Source organism: Fistularia commersonii, chromosome 8, assembly GCF_037954325.1.
Source record: "Fistularia commersonii isolate RoL2024-O1a breed Wild chromosome 8, RoL_Fcom_v1.0, whole genome shotgun sequence".
Lineage (NCBI taxonomy): Eukaryota > Metazoa > Chordata > Actinopteri > Syngnathiformes > Fistulariidae > Fistularia > Fistularia commersonii.
This window is the reverse complement of record NC_141291.1, coordinates 3,987,501-4,010,712: the sequence shown is the minus strand read 5'-3', so window position 1 is coordinate 4,010,712 and position 23,212 is coordinate 3,987,501. Positions and strand designations below refer to the sequence as shown.

Here is a 23,212-nt window from a genome sequence, read left to right as displayed (position 1 = left end):
GGCGTCATAGTCTACGCTGTCAGGGCCGTGTCTACAAAAATTTGGGGGTCCCGGGCAAGAGAACAGGGGGGCCCGGGGTGGGTTAGTAACATACAGCGCCAATTGCGGCCCTCGGAATTTTTTTTTTTTTTTTAAATTATATCACACATGCATCCGGGGACAGCGGGTGTATAAGAAATAAAAATTAAAAAAAAAAAAAGGCAAGGAAAAAATGATAAAGGACCTTTGCAATGTTTTTTTTATTTTGCTTCAAAATTTGAAAATAAAATGATTTTTTTTTTGATCAAAAAACATTTATTAACGATCTTTTCTTTTCTTATTTCTATAAAAACACAAAAAAGAAAATTAAAAGGATTGATTTAATAACCAGAATAACCTTGTAAACATTATCCCTCCTCTTATACATACTACCAGTCAATTTTGTCAACTAGAATAAATTCTAGTGGGAAATTTTCCAAAGTGACAATATTTCTTTTAACTCAACAATATTCTAAGGGTGTAATTGCATCAATTCTTTTTTTAACATTCATTTTGAATATCAATTCGTCATTAATTTTTTGGAGGAGCAGTTCATGATTTTTATAATTTACCTGTTTACCTCCTTGACACTAAAACAAAGGAAAAATGTGGACTTAGTGTTACTTCTAGGTAATGATTTTACTGCCCCCTTGACAAATTAGGCCATATGTGGCCCCCCGGACCAAAAGTAGTTTGATACCTCAATTCTAAACAGTGCGGTGCTGCCTGGTGGTGTGTCATGGAGGTTGTGAGTCAAACACGATGAAGGAAAACAAGCCAAGGAAGGGAGAACCAACCCTAGTTGAACCCTGTTGTTGTCAGGTTCTCCTCCAGGAAGGAACCCACCGCGGTTCCGGTCTGAGCTCCGGCTCCTTCACCCTCTACTGGTGTGTCAAAGCAGATTCATCCCCAAATGGCAAGGGGGGATTAACCGTCTGATATCTACCCCCTCCCCGCGCCGAATGTTTGCTCGGCCATGGCGCCCAGATGCAATCGGGGGGAGGGCGACGACACCCGAAGGCCAACACAGCGCAGAAATGGCCGCTCCTTGTTTGGAAAGTCCTTGACGGTAAATTACGGCGGAAGCTCTGGTGGCGTTGTTGGCGGCGGCAGTGGAGCCTCTTCATTTCAAGGACCTCATATTTATTCAGAGCTTGATTTACTTGTTCGTCCTCCATCGGCGGCGACTTTGAAAACATTAGAAAAATGCAGGCCGACGTCTCTTCCTATGATTTTGCGACTCCTGACAGGTATCAGTCATGTGCTCGCTTTTTTTTTGTAACTGGATTTATTCATCCATTCAATCATTATCTGTATTGCTGCCAGGGTCATGAGGGGGAGTGGAGCTTATTCCAGCTGTCATTGGGGCAAGAGGCAGAGTTCACCAGTCGATCACAGGGAGCCATATAGGGACATACAACCATTCAATCACTTGTTCATACACCATATAGAGATACAATCAGTCACCCTCTCATGCAGACAACATTTGAAGTCATACAACTATCGCCCCTTCAGTACACGCCACATAGACATCCAGTCATATACCCTCTGACAACATTTGACAACAGACAACATTTGGAGACATACAACTATCAGTACACGTCATACAGACATACAATCATTCACCCTCTCATGCAGACAACAGTTGGAGACATACAACTATCGCCCCTATATTACGAGCCAAATAGATCTACAATCATTCACCCCCTCATAGAGTTGACATTTGGAGACATACAACTATCGCCCCTTCATTGCAGATTATAGACATGCGATCATTCACTATCTCATGGAAAAATTTAGACATACAACTATCGCCCCTTCAGTACACGTCATAGACATACAATCATTCACCCTCTCATGCAGACAACATTTGGAGACATAGAACTATCGCCCCTACATTACGAGTCAAATAGACATAGAATCATTCACCCTGTCATACAGTCTATATTTAGAGTCATACAACTATCGCCCCTTCAGTTCGCATCATATAGACATACAATCATTCACCCTCTCATGCAGATTACAGTTGGAGACATACAACTATCGCCCCTACATTATGAGCCAAACAGACATACAATCTTTCAACCCCTCATAGACTTGACATTTGGAGACGTACAACTATCACCCCTTCATTGCAGATTATAGACATGCAATCATTCACTATCTCATACAGTCTATATTTAGAGTCATACAACTATTGCCCCCTCATGACACATCATATAGACATATAATTATTCACCTTCTCATTCAGATGACCTATAGAAACATATAACCATTATTACTCTCATTCACACGTCATATCGACGTACATGAAATTCGCTCTTTTATTCCCATCTCATATACCTTAGACACACAATACTTTAGACATACCATTAACTCTGTCATTTGCATATTATAGACATGCATCCTCTCGTGCAGATGACATTTTGAGACATACAACTATCGCCCCTCCAGTACATGTCATATAGACAAACAATCCTTTGCTGTATCATGCAGACATTGAGAGACATACAACTATCGCCCCCTCAGTATACATCATATACTGTTGATATGTCTACAGTATATGATGGAATTTAGGCAATTTAGGGTCTCCAGTGAACCTCTTGCATGTTTTCGGACTTTTTGGGGAGAACATGTAGGTCCCGTCGGAATCCAACCAGCAACCTTTTTGCTGTGAGGCCAAAGCGCTAATCACTGCACTGCTGTGCCATCTCGCTGGATTGAATTAACTTAATTAAGTAAACTTGGTTTTCACCTCCGAAACCCAGGCCTTTTTATCACGTGTAATTGGACACAGTAAAAGGAATGACCTTCGAGTGACATTGAGAACCCACGTGCTCATACGTGCACGCTGTTTTATGCGTGGGAAGCTCTGTTCGACATTAGCATTCACAGCTAAGTTTTTTCCAGTTTGAATGAAAAGCTTGCCATATGATCATGAAAAAAATGATAAAAACTGATAGTTAAGAAAAATATGAACACACACACACACACACACACTCACACACACAAACACACACACCGAGCACAGTAATTAGTATTCAGTTCATTATACAGCTGCACGTTCCCTTAAGGCAGAGATAACACAGACTAGGATAACTACCGCAAACCCAGTGTGTGCGTGTGTGTGCATGTGTGTGTGTGTGTGCGCGTGTGAGTGTGTGTGTGTGTGTGTGTGTGTGTGAATACACAGGTGTGACAAGTGAGGATACACATCGAAGCAGCTGTGAAGGAAGTGGAGAGCGACAGCATTAAATATGGACAGATATGGGCTGGGATGCAGCATAGTGGGTCATCGCCATGGAAACCGTGTCAAAAAAACTCCTCCTCGCACAGGTGACCTGTGATTGACAGCTGGACCTTCATGGTTAAACTCAAAGGTTAATTAATGAAAGTGATCGATGTCATCAAAACAAAAATATCGAACCTTCCGTTTTCATTTGAAAATTATAAATGAGAAGATAAACGAGAATTAAATATTCGTGGATGGAAATAGATATTAAATTGCTATACTAAAGATGTTACATACAGATATGGATTATGTAAATCATAGACAGAAAATCCAGATCAATATAAATGGAGAGACAGATGATTCTCAGACACTGATATAGAAATAGAAGTAAATATGGATTAAATAGATTGAGAAAGATATATAAATGATTTGAATCTAAATGTAGGGATTGAATACATATTGGTTATATGGATATGCAGGTATAGATAATATATGGAAAAGATATAGATTGATAGATGATCGGAAAAGGTCTTGAATCCCGCCAAAAAAAAAAATATGACCTTTTTTGTTGTATTATGTGTGATTGTTGTTATTGATAGTTGGAAAAGGATCTAGAAATAGATATAGATATGGATATGGATATGTGTGTGTGGAAATAGGCTTAGGAAATGTAGATATCAATAACACAGGGAGATGATATAGATGTTATGCATTGACACGGACGATAAATATAGATCGATGACGCACAGATACAGATTATGCTGATTGTAAATACCTGAGAGATTTAAATGCTATACGCTATACAGATATATTCAATATATTCTATATAGCTTTAGAAATTGATGTTTAGACAGAAATAGAGATAGACAGCAAGTAAGCATTATATAGATTATATATAAAGTATGCTACATATATTGATATATAGTCTGATTTAGAGATATATATTGTATTAATCATGTAGGCATATGTGGTAAACATAAACAGAGCTATAGCTCCATATATGTATATTTATAGATATATATGTATACAGTATACAGATATAGATAGAATGATAAAAATACAAATAGATGTTTATATAAACATAGGGATAGACAGTAAGTAGGCAGATATGATATACATCTATGTGCCTACCTATATATATATATATATATATATATATGTGTATATAAACATTTATATTTTTATGAAGTTTGCTTGTATAAATATCTAGATGGCATATAGAAATACAAATTTTATGAATCATGTAGAGACATATGTGATAAATAAAGACAGTTATAGACAATATACAGATTTAGATAGAGCTATAGAAATAGAAATAGCTGTAGAAATACATCTAGATGTTTATATAGAAAAAGATAGAGCTATAGAAACAGATGGATGGTACAGATAGAGATCCAGATGGTGGAGGATTTAGAAATAGATATGCACGTCTAGATGTGAAATAGGCATAGAAAATATGGATATAAAATAGAGAAAGAGGGTGGAGACGTATTGGATTCTCGCTGTTTCTCGCGACTCGGTCAAAGTTCTCCTCCAGTTCGAGGAATAAACCAACCGTCCTCCTGCAACCGGCGGATTATAATCCCCCCGTTCCCAGACGTTCACCCCCGAGTCTCCCGGACCCCCTGCAGCGCTTCGCTTTTTATCCAAATTCAACTTTTTTTTTCATTATTAGAAGATCTCGGCTCCCATCGGCGGACGCAAACCGGCATCCGTGAGGACGAGGAGGAAGAAGAGGAGGAAGAAAGGAAGAGAAACCGAGCAAGGAGGGATATGAAGAGGGATCTGCTCCTGCAAAGCCTCTTACTATTAAGCAGTTACAGATTAAGAAAGGCGGAGAAGGTCACTCAAGGAGGTGTGAACCAGGACGTCATGCATGTGTGTGTGTGTGTGTGTGTGTGTACAGGAAGCCATAATGGCGCTTTTTTTTTTAAATGGCGCCGGGGGGAATTGTGGGCAGGTTCCCCTCCGCCGGAGCGACTCTCCGAGGACTCGAGTTTCCCTTAAACATTCAGCGGGTGTCCTGCCGGCGCCATTAACTAATGACATTTAAACCTGTGGGTGGAGGTGGAGATGATGGTGGAGATGGAGATGGAGATGATGGTGGAGGTGGAGGTGGAGGCGTGTTGATATTTAGAAGTAATTGCGGGATTTAATTTTCGGCGCTGGGGCTCTCTTCAGTTTAATAACATTGTCTGGTTTTGAGCAGAGAAAGACGTCTCCCGGGACGACTAACACACACACACACACACACACACACACACACACACACACACACACCAGCAAACAGTGAAGAGCCAGGGCGGAGGGGGGCGTCGCCCGTCACATCTGCTCCGCGTCAAGCAGTTTTCCCGCTAATTTAATATGGAGGTGAGGTCACAGCGCCGCTGACACCGACTGCCGCCGGGGTTACACACACTTACACACACTTACACACACTTACACACACTTACACACACTTCCTGCCCCCCGAGAACCGGTTCCTTCCAGTTCCCTCCATACATCCAACTGCACTTTGAAAAAAACTCATTCATTCATTCATTCATTCATTGGTTACACTGTTGGGTCTGCTCAGGGCTACAGGTTCTGAGGAGCTTCTGTGCAGGTTCCAAGGGGGGGGGGAGAGTCTAAGGGGGTTGAAGAGTTTCTAAGGAGGTATGAGGAAGTCCTAATGGAGTTTGAGGAGGTTCTAAGGAGGTATGAGGAGGTCCTAATGGAGTTTGAGGAGGTTCTGAGGAGGTATGAGGAGGTTCTAAGGAGGTATGAGGAGAGTCTAAGGGGTTTGAGGAGGTTCTAATGGAGTTTGAGGAGGTCCGAAGGGGGTATGATAAGGTTCTAAGAGGGTTTGAGGAGGTTTTAAGGGGTTTGAGGAGACTCCAAGGAGTTTTGAGGAGGATCTAATGGAGTTTGAGGGGGTTCTAAGGGGGTTTGAGGAGTTTGTAAGGGGGTTTGAGCAGGTTCCAAGGGGGTTTGAGCAGGTTCTAAGAGGGTTTGAACAGGTTCTAAGGGGGGTTTGAGCAGGTTCTAAGGGGGGTTTGAGCAGGTTCTAAGGGGGGTTTGAGCAGGTTCTAAGGGGGAAGGATGATGTTTGAAGAGGCTGTGAGGATTTTCTAAGGGTGTTTGTGGAGGTTTTAAGGGAGCATGAGGCAGTTCTAAGGGGGTTTGAGGAGGTTCTGAGAAGGTATCCGGAGGTCCTAAGGGCATGTGGGGATTTTCTGAGGGGGTAAGAGGAGGTTCTGATGGGGTATGAGGGTCTTCTAATGGGTATAAAGAGATTTAGATGGGGGCTCTGAGGGTTGATGAGGGTCCCAGGAGGTTCTGATCAGGCTCTAAGGGGTATGAGAAGGTTCTGAAGAGGTTCTGGGGGTGAAGACAAGGCTCTGTAAGGGTATCTGGTGCTTCTAGGGGGACATGAGAAGGTTCAGATGGGGGGGGCTGAAGGCTCAGAGGGAAAATAAGAAGCTGCATGTGACATAAACCTGTCCAATCAGAGGGAGGCATTGACCGCCGGGGGCGGGGCTTACTCACCGTAGACTGAGGGCTCCTCCCTCGGCTTGCTGGCGTCAAACCTCAAAGATCTTCATCTTCACTTCCTCATCTTCATCTGCGGGAACGCAGTGCAGAACGGTGGAGGTCACCTGACTCCCACCCCAGGTCACATGACCTCCTTCCTGAGGTCACATGACTTAATCAGGCCACATGACCTCCTTCCTGAGGTCACCTGACCACCACATTTGAGCTCAAAGGTACCAAAAAACTCATGGAGATCAAGAAAGACAGAAAGAAAGAAAGAAAGAAAGAAAGAAAGAAAGAAAGAAAGAAAACGCCAAACAACAATATCAAATATCTAATAGTGAACACATTTCTTTTTACTGGATTAAAAAGAAAGAGAGAAAGGGGGAAGAGAAAGTGAAAGAGGGAAAAAGAAGGAAGAGAGAGTTTGCATCCACCAATCAGAGGAGCCGCTTCTCCTCCTCCCCATCACTCCTTCAAAACCAAACCAGAAGAAAATGAACCAGCAGCTTTTCTTTCTTTCTTTCCTCCTTTCATCCCTCCTTTTTCCAAAATCCCCCACGTAGGAAAAACAGACCTCTCTTTCTTCTAAGAAAAAGTATAATTTATTGGTTTCACTCCGTCCCGGAAAGAAAAAAACGCATTTACACTTCTTCTTTTTCATCCCTCGCTCTTTTTTTTTTTCCCCTCCTTTCCTTCTTAACTTTACACAACAGAACAACACGGCCGTCTTGTTGCCTTTTTTTTTTTTTTTTTATCATTTTGTTTTGTTTATTTTTCTCCTGTACAGATGCGTCCCTCCTCCTCTTTCAGGATCTATCGCTTCCACTCGTCCAGGGAGTCTCTGCGCGTGAATTCATTTTTATCTATTTTGTTTCTTCTCCTCCCCCGGCAGGTAAGAAAAGGCTTCGTGTGAACTCTTCCTCCTCATCCCCCTCTTCCTTGGAGGTGCCAGAGAAGGATCCTGGAGGTCCTCCTGCTCCTCGCCGTCCCCTTGGCATCTTCAAGAACCCTTCCGGTGGTGTGTTCAGGTGATGTCGGGAAGCGGCAGCGCTGCCTCCTCCTCCTCCTCCTCCTCCTCATCCTCCTTTTTTTTTTTTTTTTGTGCTATCATGTGGAAGGGAGGAGAAGGTAGAAGAAGAAAAAACGGGACGTGGCGGGTTCTCCGAGAAGGAGCTGTCAGGCGTGAGGACACGGAAAAAAACGAGTGTCTGGGAACAAAAAAAAAAAAAACAAAAAAAAAAACGTCGAACAAGCCAACGAACCCCGCCCCCTCCACCGGAACCGTGCACGTGGACCAGAACAGCGCACGTGGAGGGGAACACACACCCTAAACAGCCACGACACACCTAAAACAAACTCACACACATACAAACAGGGGTAAACAAGGATAAACAAGGACGGGGTAGAACCCAAATTCTGACGTTCCGCGGTTCCACAGTTCTGCCGTTCCGCAGTTCCGCGGTTCCACGGTTCAGACCGTGCTCTCCAGAATCCAGTCCGAGTCGCAGCGGCTCCGGTCCCAGTCCGGGTCCCCTTCCTTGGGGAGAAGCATACCGCTCATGGACTGGCTCCTCTTGTTCCGAAGCATGCGCCCCAGTCTTGGCGCCGCCCCCCCGGAGTGGGCGGCGCTAGTCTTTGACCCGCCCTCGCTGAGGGAGTACCTCCGCCTGGCCCGGCTCCGCCCCGCTACCTCCTCGGCGGGGAGAGTCCGGTACTTGGCGGAGGAGGAGTGGGCTCTCGGGGCCCGGCGCAAGATGGGCGTCTCCCTGAAATGGGAGGCGGGGATGGGGCTGGGCGGAGCCGGCGGGCCGGAGAAAGGGGACGGGGTGTAAGGGGGCGGGGCTTGGTTCATGGAGGTGGAGTTGTTGCGGTTGGTGTTGAGGTTCTCCAGGGGTGTGGAGGGCAGGTGGTGAATGGAGGAGGCGCCGGAGGACGACGAGGCGAAGTTGTCCGGGGTGGCGGAGGCGCCGGAGCACGCCGAGCCCGGCTTCCCCGGGGCGGGCTTCCGCTTTGGCTTGCTTAGCGAGTCGCTGCCGGCGGGTGGTGCCGCGGCGCCTGCCGAGGGCGCCCGCTCTTCTCCGGCCCCCTCGGACCCGGGGGTGGGGCTCCTCGCCCCCCAGGGCTGGCTGAGGACGGTAGTGGCCGTGTCGGGCAGCGAAGAGTTTGACGACTGCGTCCCGGAATCCTTGCCGGCTCCGGCCCGTTTCTTGGAGGCCACCGCCGCGTCCTCAAACCCGTGCTTGGAGACGCTGGGGGTGACGGAGCAGCCCTGCGACTGCTGACCGTTGGTCTGCGAGTGCACGTTGGTCATCGACATGGAGATGCCTTTGGCGCCGTCGCCCGGGTTACAAACCTGAGGAGGGGAGAAGAAGAAGAAGAAGGAGGAGGACATGAAGCAGAGGTCCCTTCTGTGTTTGTTCTCGAACCGGAACCTCATCCTTCGGGTTCCTTCTCCTTCACCCTTCAGTTCCAAGTGATTGGGTGGTTCTAGGTATCCAGGCAGGAGGGGGTCTGCTCTGGGTGCAGAATGGAAGGGAGCCATCGGGGAACACTGAGAATGCATTGGGTCACCTGGTTTGAGGAACATTGGGTACTGGTCGGGTCAACGAGTTGGGTAACATCAGGACGGGGTCGGGTCACCAGGATTTGGGATCACTGGGAAAAGGTTGTGTCATGTGGTTTAGGGAACGCTGGGATCAGGTCAGGCCACATGGGTTGGGGAACCAATGGGCAAGTGGTTGGGTCATCCAGATTTAGGAAGTATGGGAACAGGTTGGGTCACCTGGGTTTAGAGACACAGGGAGGCAGGTTGGGTCACCTGGGTCGGGCAACATGGGTAACAAGTTGGGTCAACAGGTTTTGGACATTATTGGTAACTGGTTGGGTCACCCAGGTTGGGCAACATGGGCTAGTGGTTGGGTCACCGCAGTTGGGAACTATTGGTAACTGGTCAGGTCATTTTTATCTGGATTCTGATGGGGTTCGCCTGAGGAACCCCCTCCTGATGAGCGCAGATTTTTTTTTCTTCTTGTACATCTACCGGGACGCTGCAAAATTTAAATCTCATCGTAGCATCAGAGCAGGATAACGGCAAATTTGCATTTGCCATCCCTCGGCGGACGGCGGATAAAAGCGTAACATCCGCAGGAACCGTATGCGGAACATAAAAAGTCCATCAGCCTAAGATGAAACAGAACCGCTGGAGAAAATTCAGAACATGTAAAGTAGGTTATTACTTTTCTTTTTTGCCTTAGCTACAACTAAAGGCTGGTGTTAGCGGGGAACCCTCCGAGGTTACAATTCCAGCGGGCGTGAAGCTTCGGTAGGAAGAACAGCCGATTTAACCGGTTCAGATTTTTCCGCCTTTCAGTCGACGGAACCGAGATGAGGAATCCCTAATTTGGTATTTTGTGTTCTTCTGAGGAAATACGGACCAGGAACACGTGAGCTCCTGATGTAGCCTGATGTCCAGTTCCAGGTCTTCATTCCAGTCGTATGAGGAACATCTGGCTCTGAGGTGAGTGCTGACTTGTATATCTTTACCTCTAGATCTGCAGATATACTTGAGTTCTAAGTTTCCCTCTGCCTTTTTCTAGTCGTCCACGTTCCCGGGGTCGGTTCTTGCACCTCACGTGACCGATCCGTGAGGCGAAACCGCAGAAACGAAGGTGCTGTATCACCCAGATGACAGGCGGAGATGACGGTGGGTACAGGAGGGGGAGAAAAAAAAAGGAGTTTCGCGAGTTTTACACCCTGAGTGTCGAAGTTGTTTCCATGGTGATGGCCTAATTACAACATCATGGCAAGATTCAGGTGTATGGAATCAGCTATGAAGCCTGAACCCATGCAGGCGGGGGGGAGGCAGAAGATGCAGAGGAAGCCTGGTCAAGGAGCCTTCTTGCTGTGAGGCCAATTGTCGTCGCCGCATTTGTCAGATGTGAACCTTATTGAATAAATGTATAAAAGATACTCTGGGAGGTCTGCCAGCCGGACCAGGCTGCTCCATCTGGGTTTGCCGTCTGCACCTCCTCACATTTCCACGTCTGCAGGGACGGCTCCGGCCCTCTGGGACAGATTCTGAGATGTACAATCAAAGCAGAACATGCTGTAGACCTGTCCACCCCCGGGACCGGAGTAGCAAGCTGCTCGGTACGTGCCTCGCCAAACTACTTTTTGGTTCGCTTCTGCTTTCAAGAAGGTCCTCATGCGGGCCTGGGTTGTCCTTGAGGCCTCGAGCGGCAGCAGCATCACCGGTCCACTGAAGGTTCTGGTTTTTCAGACTATTCAGGCTGTTAGTCGGACAAAGTTCCAGTGGAGAATTCTCGGCCTCGCACCCTGGTTGTAGTCCTCTTTTGTGAAAGGAGGGACCAGAGGTTTCGGGGTCCAGAAGATCGGACCCACGAGCCTGAAGGCTGGGAGGGGGCACTCAAGACCACTGTACAACCCTCGCCTGTGGTCAAGGAGAGTCCAGATATAAGATCCCCTTACAAGGTGGATGGGTTACGGCTTCCCTTTTCAAAGATACCCTCTTTGGGAACCAGATGATGGCGGTATGCTTCATCATTTTACACCTTCCCTGCCTAATGGTACGGCCCGCTGGTCAGTTTCCAAAAAATGGACCCACCTTGTAGCGGATCATCAGGATGATGATGAAGACGAGCACCGAGGCCACGATGATGCCGCCGATGATGATGATCATGGTGCCGCCAAGGAACTGCGACTGCATGAAGTGGCACCTCATGTACTCGGACTCGGTGGTGAACTGCACGCAGCCCACAACCCGGGTGGCGGTCAGCGAGGTGATGACGTCGTCGTAGATGGCCAGCACGCAGAGGTCGTACAGCGTCCCCGCCGCCAGGTTGTTGACCAAGAAGTTCTTGCTGGAGGGCGGGATCATTCTGCAGCGTGGGGGAGGGGCGAAGAAATCTAATTAGACAGGAGGAACGGCGAACGTTCGGTGTCAACTTCCTCAAGGTAACACAACAAGAAAAAGTCCATTTTGGACAGGGGATCCACACCCCTGAGTCACAAAGTGTTTCGGAGAAGATGTCAACCACCTGTGGCCCCTAGTTAGTCTCTAGTTAGTGCTAGCCTAGCACGTAGGCTTAGCCATATGCTGAGCCATATCCCATGATACACCTCTCTACTTCCTCCCGTCTGCACTCGTGTCCCTTTATCAGCCCACAAAAGTAGCCTCGTACCTTCTCTACCTCCTTCTTGGACCCTCTCATGGTGAAGTTTCCCAGGGGGTGTGGCTTAACATCATCTCGCCATGCGCCCGCCATTATTTCTTTTATGAACACGCACTCTAGTATTGTATCATTTCAGCATGTGATTGTTAGCGCTACTGTTATTAGCAGTAACAGCTAATTTAAGACTCTGTCTATCTCTCTCTTTCCACCCCAAAGGGCCGCCCACATTAAATCATCTTTCCTCGCCAAGTGCTCCACTTGTGTATTTACGATAAAAAAAAAAAGTATTTATCTAAGTTTTCGACATTAAAACCCGACTGTGAGAAAACCCTCAAAAGTCCGCCAGACATCGTTCCGCTCCGATATCCTCCACTGAGCACTTTGACACTCGGCCTCCTCAGAACATCTCGTCAACTCTCCGCCGCTGGAATACTAATGAAATTCCTGGTCGTGACCCCCCCCCCCAAACCCTCCCCCCCTCCGAGGGGGCGCAGAAAAAGCCCCGCTCTGGCCAGGTTAAGCATCTGGTTTAAACTTGGGAGTTAAGTGAAGGTTACGAGACACATTAAGGTTTAATGGTTAGCATTAAGAGCTAGAGAAGGAAAGCAGCGGCAGGTCATTAGCGTGCCCTCGGTGGAATAGCATCGCGGAGCGCGCCGCTCCGGCGAGAGCATCCGCGTGACCCCGTGAATACTAATAGGACCATCCGAGCGGCGGTGGTTCCGGCATACATGTCAAATTCACGTTTTCACCATGACGGGGGTTAGCTTAGCTTCACTGGGCGGGTCAGTGATGAGCAACGGTGTCTTCGGAGGTGGGATCACCCGGAAGCTGACATGCTAAGCTATTTCAATGCTAACGTCTTTGCGCTGTGTTTGCATCGTCGGGTTAACTTGTCCTGCGCCGATTTGTAATATCTCGCCGGATCAATCATAATGTAATTAGTGTTTTATTCCACGTGATTGTTTTTTGAAAACAAGAGGATGCAGACACTCACAGTCCTGCTCTTTGCATTGAAAAAAAAAAAAAAAAAAAAAAGACAAAAAATGGTGGATGAGTTCCTTCTTCGTCTGGCGTGCAGTTCCTTGCCGCTGGCGTGAGCCGCCGGCGCCGTGACATCATCGGCGCCGGCTCGCTCGTTGTGACTAATTTGGGTTTTTTGTATGTTTTCTGTCGGAGCCGGCTCCCGCTGCCAGCCCTCGCAGCCCCGCGGTGGACAGATGATTGCCTTGGCTGCGACTATTACTCTAATTCATCTACTCGGCCCTGCCAAACCCTCAGCCCGAGGCGTCCACGCACGTGTATGTGTGTGTGTGTGTGTGTGTGTGTGTGTGTGTGTGTGTGTATGCACGCATTTTATGGGTTTCATTACACTTTCATTTGACAAAGGGTGTGAGCGAGCCAGTGTCCCCGTGCCTTTATGAGCGTGTAAACCAACATGTGTGTGTGCAAGTGTGTGCATGTGCATGTGTGTGTGTGTGTGTGTGTGTGTGTGTGTGTGTGTGTGTGTGTGTGTGTGTGTGTGTGATGGGCGTCACTGGTCCAGCATTCCAGCGTTCATTGCCAGTAAAACTTGGCCAACCATGTTCCCAGTGAAAGAGTGCTAGCGTAGCGTTAGCCTGCACGCACATGTGTGTGTGTGTGTGTGTGTGTGTGTGTGTGTGTGTGTGTGTGTTTGTGTTCGCACACCCTGGCTTTCCAGCTTTTTTGTCTCAAGACGAATGATATACCGGATTGTTCCATTTCGCTCCATTAGACAGCGGACGGCACCCGGGGGCTTCCTGCAGATGCTTCCTGCGGATGTTAGCATAGCGGGCGGCGATTTCAAGACGAGGTTCCTCCAGGACCAGGAGCCAGAAGGAACTGGACCGTAGTTTTTTTTTTTTTTTTTGCTCCGGAGGTCTTGGAAGGACGGCGTTGGATAACTTTGAAGGGCTCTGACCCCACCCCCACCCCCATCCCCACCCCCACCCCGCTCTGGGTCGGCTCATTAGTACTTTCACATAGCCGCGAGCTAACGCTTTTTTGGTTTCCAAAAAGACTCAAATTACCGCGTCTGCAGTGAAAACCGAAGGGGATTTTCAAACCTCCCTTCGTCGGATCGCCATCCGGGCGGATCGTCGAAGATCCTTTCCCGGGCTTGGCGTCCCCCAGGGCTCCATACCGGGTCCCGTTTCATTTGCCCAGAAATGCGACCAAATGCATGCAAAAACAAAAAAACAACAACAAAAACAAACATCGACAGGTAGCACAACCCGGGTTGAACATCGGGGGAAGCCGCCGTACCCTCCAGCAAAGCGACTCTTAATTATCCCCTTTCCCGCCGAAAGAGAAAAAAACTGGATGCAGTAACATAAAAAAAAAAAAAAAAAAAATCCCCGGCCGCGCGCTACTAATAACAGTCATCTCCCCGCTATCGTGATAATAATAATAATAATAAAAGTGCTTTATGAACCGCTTTCTTTCATCTGCTGCTAAAAAAAAAAAAAAAAAAGAAAAGAAGAAATGTGTAATAAAGCGCCCTTCTTACAGCATTATTTATGGCTTTGCTGAGCGGAAGCAGCCCTCCGATGACTGGAAGTTGTAAAACACGGGAATCGAGGAGGTTGGAATTTGTTTCGGCGCGTGGGGAAGCCGGATAAGCGCTATGGATGAGGCACCGACCGATGAACGAATGAACGATTGATTTTAATCACTTACAAAGGTTAGCAAGAAGCGTCGATAGCCAAGCGAGCACGGAGAGAACCAGCGGGAAGCCCGGCGTGTAATTACACGGTAATAACCCGGGTCTCATTAAGAAGCCGCGATACGACGAAGAACGATTTTTCCGGAAAAGCGCGAGGAAGGACGCTTCCAATGTTTTGGGAAATGTTATTGATCGCTGCGGGGCATGTGGGGGGATAATTCAAGCAGACAGGGATTATTTATACATCTATTTTTCTTAAATGGCTTCGCAAACAATACACACACACACACACACACACACACACATGGTGTCTACCTCTCATGTCATGGATTTTCGGTTAGCGCTGGCCCAGAACACGCCTCTAACCCTTATTGAACTGTTCCGGAGCGGCCGGGCCGGCCTGGCGGAGGGGCTGCAGTGGCAACGGCGGCGTGATGAAGAAGAGTGAGCGGCGAGCGGCGAGCGAGGAGGACTAATGGCTCTCCCGGCGCCGCCCCGCCGCTGCTGACCTCGGCGCTAATTCAGCTGACGCGGCAGATGGCGCGGGGTTGTTAATGGGTCCGGGTTCTCCGATGCGGAGAGCAGGCATCCCAGAACCCTTCTTCTTATCTCCGCTCCGCCGTGCGAGGACGCCACGCCACCGGGGCTAATGGCTAACGAGCACCCCCTTGCGGCTAGCGGCCCGGGATGGCGTTTCCCTCTAGGTAATAACACGCTTATTACCGCATCCATGGTGTAATAACAGGTTAGTAAACATGTTATTACTAAATGTCCGTCAGCCTTCTGGAGGAAGCTTATCTTCTCGGCGGTGTTCACGGTAACCACGGCGACACCGGCGCGGGGATCACGGCTTTCCTGCTTGGATGGTGGAGCTAAGCTAGCTGGGAAGTCAAAGGTGGCTTCTCCACCGTGTCCTTCCTCTCCAGCTGAGTCATCATCACCTCCATCTCTTTTTTTTTTATTCTTCTAATCCTCATTGATCCCCCTCTCCCTCACACCTCCTCCTCCTCACTGACCTTCTCGTCCTTTTCAAATCCACCCTTCTTCTTCTTCTTCTCCCCTTCTTTCTTTATGAATTAGCCTTCAACCCCCCCCCGCCCGCCGCCCGCCACTCACCTCCACTCTCCCTCGTTTCTTTCTAATTAAACCTCTGAAATCTATGCAAATATATTCTCCTTGTCTGCGTCGCTTCCTCCATCCTTCCTTCCTTCAACTTCTACCCCCGTCTCAAAAAACCAGATCGCTGAAAAACGGGTGGATGATAGAGAGAGAGAAGGAGGGAGGGATGGAGGGGGGTTCGGTATTCTTGTAAAAATAAAAATAAACCCTTTCAGAGGATGGAGGGATGGAGGGAAGAAGGGATGGAGGGTAAATGGCAAACACCCCCTGTAGCTCGATGAGTTAGCCGGATTGGAAAACGACTGCAGAAAGAGGAGGGGGAAGAGGAAGAGATGGAGGAAGAGAGAGTGAAGAAGAAGAAGGGGAAGAGGAGGGTTGTTAATAATAAGAGGTTCAGCGGCTGATGTGATGTGATGTGATGTGATCCGGGCCGTCAGATAATCCTGGAGTTAACAATCGCTTTGGTGAACTCCACTGAAAGGGCTGGGATTACAATCCCTGGGAGGAGCTAGCGGGCGGCTAACTGCCGCTTGCTAGCTCGGCTAACTGTCTGCTAACTGCCTGCTAGCTCAGATTCGTGGGTGCCGCCCCAAGCTGATGTATGGATGGGTGCCAGAGAATGATATACATACATACATACATATATATACTGCTCAAAAAAATAAAGGGAACACTTGAACAACACAATGTAACTCCAAGTCAATCACACTTGTGTGAAATCCTAGTGTCCACTCAGGAAGCAACACAGATTCATTTTGACTTGTTTTAAGGACATTACATCAAAGTTGGATCAGCCTGGAGTTTGTTTTTACACTTTAATTTGGAGTGTGATTCCTAATCCAGACCTCCATGAGTTAATACATTTGATTTCCATTGATCATTTTTGTGTGATTTTGTTGTCAGCACATTCAACTGTGTAAAGAGCAAAGTATTTCATAAGAATATTTCATTCATTTAGGTCTAGGATGTGTTTTTTAAGTGTTCCCTTTATTTTTTTGAGCAGTGTACGTATACATATATATATATATATATATATATATATATATATATATGTATACCGTAATTTCCGGACGATAAGCTGCGACTTTTTTCCCCTAAACAACAATGCGGCTAATATATGGATTTTTTTTGGGGGGGGGCTAACGAGCTTCACGCCGCTAAAACATTTATCCTCGTCACATCGGACCGATGAGCCCAAGATAGCGATCGGCTATCTTGGGCTTCCGGCTTAAATTGAGTTGTGCTCAATAGTACGGAAATTACGGTGTATATATATATATATATATATATATATATATATATATATATGCATATATTTAATACATGTGTAACATTTATTCATTTAATGGTCGTGCTTCTATAGGCCGCCTGGCGCTGCTATTAATGGAGGTTGGGGGCGGGGCTTAGCGGGGACGGGTCAGCCGTCAATCACAGTTCTATGTGCACATATATATACATATCTGCATATGCACACACGCATATATATAAGTGTATGAAACACACATGCATTTATACATACATGCACATATATATCTGTGCATACATACACACACACGTATACGTATATATGTATACATATATACACACACATACGTATGTGTACACATATGTATATATGTATACACACACACACAGACACACACATATGTATGAATATATATATATGTATAGCCAAAATACCCAGGTATAATTCTCTGAAGTACTGATGAAAGGCACAAGTACATGAGTACTATGCAATACACAGTAATGGTTTGGTGGTACTTTTAACATTATACTATTGGTAGTACTGACAGTACTCATAATACAGAGAATTCCAAAAATACTGATAATACAAATACTACTGATAATATTGATAGTACTGAGAACATAGCTTGTAGCAGTGGAGCTGTTGATAATACTAATATAACAAGTCGTACTGATAGCGCTTTTACTACTGTAGTATTACCAGTACTGACAGTGCTGATACTGCAGTACTACTGCAGATAAATGTAGCAGTACTGCTAGTACTGCTAGTACTGCCGTGTGGGCAGAGCCGTCCTCCTGGAGTCCCCGGAAGGAACGGACGATCAATTCGGAGTCAAGTCGAAAAATTCTCAGGTTTCAGAGCGGCGAGTTCGGGGAGGTCGGCGCGACCCTGGGGAGGAAGAGGTGGAGGAACGAGAAGAAGAAGAAGAAGGAGGAGGAGGAGAAGGTGGAGGTAGATGCCTACAAAAAGCTTTACCCTGCCTGTCACTCATGTGTCTGTTGAATCCACAACGTATGGCGACACCCACACCCACAGCCCAGAGGGCACTGCTGAGTGAGACCGGAGCTAAAACACACACACACACACACACACACACACACACACACACACACACACACACACACACACACACACACACAATCGATAAAGCTCCTGTTGAAGCTGAAAAGCGAAGAACGCCTTCGGAGACAACAGGAGCTGTCTGCTCCCGTCCGTCAGGAGCAGAGGAGGAGGCGGAGCTGGGTGCGGGGGGGTGACTTTGAGTGACGGACGCGGCCGTCCAATCACGGAACGGCGCTCCTCCCCGGACGCTTCTGAACAAGGAAATGGAGACGAACAACCGCTTCCTGTGCCGAAGGGTACAGACCGCCACCCTGAGCTGTCCGGACGAAGGACAGAAAATCCAGCGGAGCTCCATGCTGATGAGTGAGGTCTCCAGATTAGCGTCAGAAAACAACGTAGATTAGGGATTATGGACTATCGGGTTCTTATCCCTATATATAAAAGTGCATTGATATCAGATAAAAATCAGTTTGTATCCAAGAGAAGCCAAGCTGACCAGTATTTACTGCCAAAACGATCCTTTGACTTTGAATGGCAGCATTATTTTGACAAAAAAGACCAACCAATCCCTGCAGACCGCAAAAGTCTGACCAATCCCTGACCGGCGACATCCGACCAATCACTGCTGACCGCTGACATCCGACTAATCCCTGCTGACCACCAACGTCCGACCACACCTTCTGACCGCCCGTATCCACTCAATCCCAATTGATCGCCGACATCGCCCAATCCCTGCTCACCACCAACATCCGACCAATCCCTGCTGACCGCCGACATCCGACCAATCCCTGCTCACCACCAACATCCGACCAATCCCTGCTCACCACCAACATCCGACCAATCCCTGCTGACCGCTGACGTCCGACGAGAGATTAGCGATGATAATCAAGACGGACGGGCTCTCCTGTCAACGCTCACGTTCATTAATTTCTTTGCTAATCCCCCCTGCAACCACACACACACACACAAATACACACACACATACACACATACACACATACACACACACTCACACACACGCAAGCACACGGGTAAATATTTAGCTCAAACAACAGACATTACCTAAGAGGTTGATTTAATCCCCGACCCACCGAGCAAACAAGCAAAAGTCAAGAAAGGCCAGTACACACACACACACACACACACACACACACACACACACACACACACATACACACACACACACACACACACATGCCCTTGTACCACCTCTGACAGGAAATACCCATATTATCCATAGGAATATCAAATACCCCCCTTACAACAACCCCCAGTTGTATGTATGTATGTGTATGTGTGTGTGTGTGTGTGTGTGTGTTCGTGTGTGTGTGTGTATGTGTGTGCACACGTGCACGCCCCCCCCCCCATCTATCAGATTTCCTCTGCGTCCTGTTTCCGCCTGGTCCGCCGTGCCATCATTAAACTTGCATGGAGATCTCGCATCACCTGATCCCGCTGTCCGGTCGCCGCGGCGACTGTCCGCCCCCCACACACACACACACACACACACCTGTACACCAGCGAGTCGTCTTGGCTGCCGTTGTACTGGATCTGGAACATGCGGATCCCCGGGATGTTCCTCTGGAAGTTGAACTTGATGAGGGCGGTGGAGGACGTGGCCTCGGCGCTCACCACCCTCTTGTCCGCCGCCGCCTTGGCGTCCGCCGTCACGTTGCCGCCGTTAGCGCTAGCGCGGGCGGACGTGGAGATGTCCGAGGAACCCGGGTCGGGCTCCTGGATGTTATTGGTGTTGTTGGAGATGTGCGGCAGCTTGATGATGAGCAGCCCCACCGACTGCTGAGCTTCGCCCGCCGGGTTTGAGGAGATGCAGATGAAGGAGCCGCTGTCCTTCACCGTGCTGATCAGGATGTCCAGGCTGCCGTTGTTGTAGACCAGCGTTCTGGACGAGTTGGACACCAGCTTCCCCTCCGGGGAGATCCAGTGGATGGCCGGCTCCGGGTCGCCCCTCGCCTTGCACCTGCACGCAAACACCGCCGGCAGAAGGGAAGGTCACGAAGGTCACGAAGGTCACGGACAGAGGAGAGCCTGGACGTTCTCCTGATCAGGAAACTCTAATCGACAAGTGTAGACCCAAATAAATGTATGTGGATCTATTTACATATAGATTATATATCAACAGCTATCAACCTGAATAAACGTGTGTATATATCAATACCCATAAATATGTATGTATTCATACACACACATGTATAATTTATATGAATAAATGCATATATTTAAATGTAAATAATCAACAGCTGTAAACCTGAATAAACATGTGTGCACTTGTGTATATATATAATGTGTATATATATGTATACAAACACACATTATATATACACACACACACACACACGCACGCACACACATACAGATTTATATACACACACACATACATGCATACATACACACACATACATATACACAGATACATTTGATAAACAGCTGTAAACCTAATTGACCATGAGTGCCTGTTTGCACATAAATATTATACATAAATAGGAATGTATACACACACACACACACACACACAAAGACACACACACATACATCAAAAGCTAATCTGAGTAAACAGGCTTATGTAAATATATGTACATATACACATATAATCACAAGATGTCAAGCTAATTAAACGAGTGAGTGTGTGTGTGCACACATATATAATAAATCAACAGCTGTCAACCTCAATAAATGTATAAAATATACACACAAATGTATGCAAAATAAGCAGCTGAGTAAACATGTGTTTATGTAAATATATATGTACATATATACATCCATAGAATCAATGCAGCCTCAGGGCGGCACTGGCCCGTGCCTCTCCAAGCCTGCCTTGGGGGGGCACGGAGCAGTGTCTCCCTGTGCCGGTCCCAAGCCCGGATAAATGCAGAGGGTTGCGTCAGGAAGGGCATCCGGCGTAAAACTTTTGCCAAAACCAAATATGCGAGACAACCAAAACTATACCATACCGGATCGGTCGCGGACCGGGTTAACAACGACCGCCATTGGTACTGATGACCTACAGGGTACTAATGGAAATTGGGCTACTGTGGGTCGAAGAACAAGAACAAGAAGAAGAGGTGGAGTGCGTGTTCGGAAGCAGAGAGAGAGGAGGAAGGGAAAGAGTCTGGGACTGAGAGTAGGGACTTTGAATGTTGGGACTATGACAGGAAAAGGTAGAGAGCTGGTCGACATGATGCAGAGAAGGAAGGTGGATATACTGTGTGTCCAGGAGACCAGGTGGAAAGGTAGTAAGGCTAGAAGCTTAGGAGCAGGCTTTAAGTTGTACTATTATGGTACTGACAAGAAGAGAAATGGAGTAGGAGTTATCTTGAAGGAGGAGTTTGTTAGGAACGTCCTAGAGGTGAAAAGAATGTCAGATAGACTTATGAGTCTGAAACTGGAAATCGAAGGTGTGATGCTCAATGTTGTTAGTGGCTATGCCCCGCAGGTGGGATGTGAATCTGAAGAGAAGGAGAAGTTCTGGAATGAGTTAGATGAAGTGATGCAGAATATTCCCAGAAATGAGAGAGTGGTCATTGGTGCAGACTTCAATGGACATGTCGGTGAAGGCAATAGAGGGGATGAAGAAGTGATGGGCAGATTTGGTATCCAGGATAGGAATGCAGAGGGACAGATGGTGGTAGATTTTGCAAAAAGGATGGAAATGGCTGTAGTGAACACCTTTTTCCAGAAAAAACAGGAACATAGGGTAACTTATAAGAGCGGAGGTAGGAGCACGCAGGTAGACTACATCTTGTATAGACGAGGTAACCTGAAAGAGATTAGTGACTGCAAAGTAGTTGTAGGTGAGAGTGTAGCCAGACAGCATAGGATGGTGGTTTGTAGGATGACTCTGGTGACAAGGAAGATGAAGAGGACAAAGGCAGAGCAGAGGACAAAATGGTGGAAGCTGAAAAGGGAGGAGTGTTGCATGGTTTTCAGGGAGGAGTTGAGAAAGGGTCTGGGTGGTCAGGGTGAGCTTCCAGATGATTGGACAACTACAGCTAGTGTTATCAGGGAGACAGGTAAAAGAGTACTTGGTGTGTCATCTGGAAGGAAAGTAGATAAGGAGACTTGGTGGTGGAATGAGGAAGTGCAGGAGTGTATACAGAGAAAGCGGTTAGCGAAGAAGAAGTGGGATACTGAGAGGACTGAAGAGAACAGACAGGAGTTCAGGGAGGTGCGGCGAAAGGTAAAGATAGAGGTAGCAAAGGCAAAACAAAGGGCTTATGATGACTTGTATGCTCGGTTGGATAGTAAGGAGGGTGAGAATGATCTATACAGGTTGGCGAAACAGAGAGATAAAGATGCAAAGGATGTACAACAGGTCCGGGTGATAAAGGACAGAGAGGGAAATGTATTGACAGATGCTAGAAGAGTGATGGGAAGATGGAAAGAGTACTTTGAAGAACTGATGAATGTGGAAAATGAAAGAGAGGCAAGGGTAGAAGAGGTGACTATTGTAGACCACAAAGTAGCAAAAATTAGTAAAAGTGAAGTGAGGAAGGCATTGAAGAGGATGAAGAGTGGAAAAGCAGTTGGTCCTGATGATATACCTGTGGAGGTGTGGAAGTGTCTAGGAGAGGCAGCGGTAGATTTTCTGACTAGATTATTCAACAGGATCTTAGAGAGTGAGAAGATGCCTGAAGAATGGAGACAAAGTGTGATGGTGCCTATTTTTAAGAATAAAGGGGATGTGCAGAATTGTGGCAACTACAGAGGGATAAAGTTGATGAGCCATACAATGAAGTTATGGGAAAGAGTAGTGGAAACTAGACTGAGAGCAGAAGTCAGCATTTGTGAACAGCAGTATGGCTTCATGCCTAGGAAGAGTACTACAGATGCAGTATTTGCGTTGAGAATGCTAATAGAAAAGTACAGAGAAGGCCAGAGGGAGTTGCACTGCGTTTTTGTAGACCTAGAAAAAGCATATGACAGGGTGCCAAGAGAGGAGCTCTGGTATTGTATGAGGAAGTCTGGAGTGGCAGAGAAGTATGTTGGACTGGTGCAGGACATGTATGCTAGCTGTGAGACACTGGTACGGTGTGCTGTAGGGGTAACAGAGAAGTTCAAGGTGGAGGTGGGACTCCATCAGGGATCAGCACTGAGCCCCTTCTTGTTTGCAATGGTGATGGATA

The 23,212-nt window shown here is 47.2% G+C and overlaps 1 protein-coding gene across 2 annotated transcripts in view; it reads right to left on the bottom strand.

The window, feature by feature from the left end:
• Window positions 1–5,889: 5,889 nt before the first annotated feature.
• The window catches only part of lrfn5a (leucine rich repeat and fibronectin type III domain containing 5a), an 80,581-nt gene continuing 63,258 nt past the window's right edge, over window positions 5,890–23,212 (bottom strand). For both annotated transcript variants that reach the window (XM_086150544.1, XM_086150543.1), the window contains exons 8-10: window positions 19,582–20,049; window positions 11,391–11,664; window positions 5,890–9,119 (exon numbers count right to left, since the gene is read on the bottom strand). In XM_086150544.1, the coding sequence (XP_086006670.1) occupies window positions 8,238–9,119; window positions 11,391–11,664; window positions 19,582–20,049 (1,624 nt within the window). In that variant the 3' untranslated portion in view covers window positions 5,890–8,237. The remainder of the gene's footprint in view (window positions 9,120–11,390; window positions 11,665–19,581; window positions 20,050–23,212) is intronic.